At 34.0% G+C, this 4,032-nt stretch overlaps 1 protein-coding gene across 1 annotated transcript; it reads right to left on the bottom strand.

Annotated features, from left to right (window-relative positions):
• Positions 1–1,784: 1,784 nt before the first annotated feature.
• LOC105116566 (diphthamide biosynthesis protein 7 homolog) lies at positions 1,785–4,025 on the bottom strand. Its single transcript, XM_011013986.1, has 4 exons — positions 3,838–4,025; positions 3,571–3,745; positions 3,118–3,435; positions 1,785–2,635 (listed from the first exon to the last, which is right to left on the bottom strand). The coding sequence occupies exons 1-4, from the start codon at positions 3,883–3,885 to the stop codon at positions 1,905–1,907; spliced, it is 1,272 nt and encodes a 423-aa protein (XP_011012288.1). The 5' UTR covers positions 3,886–4,025; the 3' UTR covers positions 1,785–1,904.
• Positions 4,026–4,032: the final 7 nt, after the last annotated feature.

Consider the following 4,032-nt stretch of genomic DNA (forward strand, 5'->3'; position numbering starts at 1 on the left):
ATTTATAATGAGCTAATAACGATAAATCATCCGATTGGAACCTCCTTTATGTGTGGTTTCCAGTTGAGTAATAAAAAGAGTTTATATTATATTTATTTAAAATACCATTAGTGAATCTTCTAACCTTGACATTTGTGATTTAATCCTTACATCTCAAAGTTCTCTTCAACATCAAAAATCATTTCAATATTTATAATTTATATAATTCACCTCTTTGTTGTTCAACCTCGGTCTTGCCAAATTGTTTATTACTTCGACATTCCTGCACTTGGGATAAGACATCAACTCTTTGATTGTGTTAGGGATAGGCCAAGTCGAACTGATAGCATTTCACTTTTCAATATAAACCCGGATGTGGCGTGGAGACTGTGGGGATTTTGACATTAAATGGAGTCCTGTTGTTGGGAATTTGGGTCCATTGCTTGCGCAAGCTGATGCTAATGATTACTTAAGAGTTTATGGATTAGAGTGTTGTTCTAATGGAGGTAAAAGAACTTTGATTTTGAAAATTTAAGTTGTTTAACATGTGTACGTGTATTTATGAGTGAAGTTTTGATTCTTGAATAATATAGAGTGAAAAAAGGAATTTTGCCTATGAATAATGTTATTAGTGTATAGTTAATCTTACAATTTTCCATGTCCTTAAAAATACATTTTCTTGAAAATAAATAATGGTGGTCCTTCTTATTTCCTTATTACATGTTAATATTATAGGTGACGGCTAAGATAATAAGTTTATAAACTCTTTTGGATTTGCTCTAAAAAAACCCGGGATAAGACCTTTTTTGTACTTGTGATAGAAGGGATTTAGAAAGGGGAAGAGTTAACATTGATATGAAACCTAATAATTAGATAATGTAGGAAAATAATGGTATATGGACTGAAATTATAAATTTAGTGTTGACTACGAAATTTATGCTCTTGTTTGCTTGGTTCTTAGGAGTTTTTTGTTAATTTTTGATATAAGGGACTCTTTGTCTCTAAGAGAGATAGTTGGTGAAAAAATAAGGTCCTATATTTGTGTTTGTGTGGGCTGAAATCCATCAACCATATCTATCTCAGTGGGGCTTTCTGATGGTTTTTTATCTGTAATGTCCTTTTCAGAGTTTCAGTTAAACGTAATTCAAGAGTGAAAAGCACAAGATTTTAAGCTATGAGGTGCATCATTTGACATTCACGAACCTCAGTTCAAAGATCTGTTCTTATTCAAAGATCATCCTCAGAAACAGTTTCTTTTTAGTTCAACAATAAAAGCATTCTCTACTAGAGCTATCATAACGCATAAAGCAATGATAGACAAGGAATCACTGACAACCATAAAGAGCCATAAAGAGATACTAGGCTCATAAAAATTAATAATAATTTCTAAGTGGTTCAATAAATCCAAAGTTACCACATTGTTCCCATTCATGCAAGCATTGATCACATTAAAACCTTGTTTAAGGAATGCCTGAATGAGATCTATTTTGAATAAACAATAAAAAAATACAAAACTATTGAGTTGTTATTGAGCTAAGTTTTGATTAAGATTTTTATTTATTAAAAAAATTAAATTAAATTAAATAAATCTAATAAATATATTAAACTTAAAAAACTTAAATTTGATAATCAGCTAAGCCTAATATAATATAAAATTGACAAACATTTTAGACCCAAAAAACTTAAACATTACCAAGTTCCAAAACTATATATCTGATCCTGAATAATCATTTATAATTTAAGTATAATTTAAGTATGAAAGATATGATAAATCACGATGTTTCTCCATCTAAAATAATTATTCATATTAAAATATATTTATCTTTTATTAAGATCGCTGAAAGTATAAAACTTCTCAGTCTTTCTCTTCCCTGAATGTAAAATACATTTCACAGTCATTAATTTCACATGTATATTTAAATGCATTAAAGTTGCTTAACAACGCTACTTTCTGGTATCCATATCCGAAGAAGCCGATCATAAAAAGAACAAGTAGCCACTACAGAGCTGTTTTGTTTGACCTTATGAGATAAATTCCCCCTCTGCCAATCTGCACCGTAAGCAAGTGATCCATGCTTGGTATAGGTTTCCATCACTTCTCCTTTCTCCTCGTTAATCTTCACAACTACAAAGCCATTATGCATGCAAGCCGCTAAGACCACGCCTGGTTCATATGGGTGGTGCTTGACTCTCCAAACTCCTCCCCCTAAACAAATTGAAGTTTCATTGACTGGTTTGGAAATTGATCTTACATCCCATAACCTTAGATGCTCATCATAACTACCGGTGAATAAAATATTAGGGTTCCTAGGACTCTTTGCAATGCAACAGACACCCATCTTATGGACTTTAGAATTCTGAAACACCAAATTGGAAGGACCATCCCTTAAATCCCAACAACTGAATTTGCAATCATCCGAACCAGTGTATACCAATTGAGGTTGGTGAATGTCAAATGATGCAGCCCATAGCTCAAAATCATGTGCTTTCCACTCTTGAATTACATTTAACTGGGACTCTAAAAAGGACACTACAGATACAGAACCATCAGAAAGCCCCACTAAGATAGATGTGGTTGATGGATTCCAGTCCACACAAAGACACATAGAGGAGCTTATTTTTTTACCAACTATCTCTTTTAGAGACAGAGAGTCCCCTGCATCAAGAATTAACAAAAAACTCCTAAGAATCAAGCAAACAAGACAACAAGAGCATAGATTTCGTAGTCAAGTCACTAAATTTATAATTTCAGTCCATATAACAATTATTTTCCTACATTGTTCAATTGTTAGGTTACATATCAATGTTAACCCTTTCCTTTTCTAAATCCCTCTTATCACAAATATGAAAAAGGTCCTATCCTGAGTTTTTTAAGGCAACGCCAAAAGACTTACTAACTTAGCAGTCACCCATGATATTAACATGTAAGAAGTAAATAAGAAGGATCACCATCATTTGTTTCCAAGAAAATGTGTTTTCAAGGACATGGAAAATTATAGGATTAGCTACACACCAATAACATTATTTATGGGCAAAATTCCTTTTTTCACACGATATTTTTCAAGAATCAAAACTTCACTCATAAATACATGTGCACATGCCATGCAACTTAAATTTTCAAAATCAAAGTTCTTTTACCTCCATTAGAACAACATTCTAATCCATGAACTCTCAAGTAACCATCAGCATCAGCTTGCGCAAGCATTGGACCCACATTCCCAACAACAGGACTCCACTTAATGTCAAAAATCCCCACAGTCTCCACGCGGTAAAACAACTCAAACCGACCCATATCAGGATTTACATCGAAAAGTGAAATGCTACCAGTTCGACTCGGCCTATCCCCTTCCTGCAAAGTGTAAGTTGCAGCTGCTAAAACATTGTGATATGGCTCATGCGTACAAAACTCTACTGCGTCTGCATTGCCATCTAGATAACACTGTGCCACTTCCATGTCTAGTCAACAAAACAAGAAGAGTTGTTTAAAGCATTTGTAATATCATAAAAATGGTTGGGATATTATGTCAAACAGTTTGTGGGTACAAAATTGAAGAGTCAAATTTTACAATCAAGACCGCAGTCAAATTTTACCCCTGCAGTAGAACGCCTGTGCCTGAGGGGCATAAATATTAGGTGGATAGACAGCGCGATCTCCAGGAGAACCAAAAGCTTCAGATTGACCTGTGTTATCCCTCGGATGACCTAAAGGAGCTGTATCCTGAGAGGAATTAGGAGAAACTGACGTCTCATTTTTTGCTGATAGAGTCTGAAAAGAAGTTACAAATAAGGCTTATTTTAAACTTGTGAGTATGGAAAGAAAAAAAAAAGTTATGAGGATTGAAGTTTATGTATAACTACCCACTCCTCCATGTTATCGGATTCAGCAGGTTTCTCTTCTGCATCCATGATCAGTATGCTCAGTGACTTAGTAGAGTCTTAGAAACACAGGCACTACAAATTTATTGACCAATCAAAGCTAAAATTGGAGATACGAAAACTTGAAGCTATGAATATGTGCGCACAAATCCACACATTCACACCTATGCACATATG

Source organism: Populus euphratica, unplaced genomic scaffold, assembly GCF_000495115.2.
Source record: "Populus euphratica unplaced genomic scaffold, PopEup_1.0 scaffold993.1, whole genome shotgun sequence".
NCBI lineage: Eukaryota > Viridiplantae > Streptophyta > Magnoliopsida > Malpighiales > Salicaceae > Populus > Populus euphratica.

Coding starts and splice junctions, on each gene's coding strand:
- LOC105116566 (XM_011013986.1), bottom strand. CDS start 3,885: ATGGATGCAGAAGAGAAACCTGCTGAATCCGATAACATGGAGGAGTGG. Junction 3,436..3,570: donor ACAGGCGTTCTACTGCAGGG/GTAAAATTTGAC, acceptor TTTGTTGACTAG/ACATGGAAGTGGCACAGTGT. Junction 2,636..3,117: donor AGAATGTTGTTCTAATGGAG/GTAAAAGAACTT, acceptor TTCTTGATGCAG/GGGACTCTCTGTCTCTAAAA.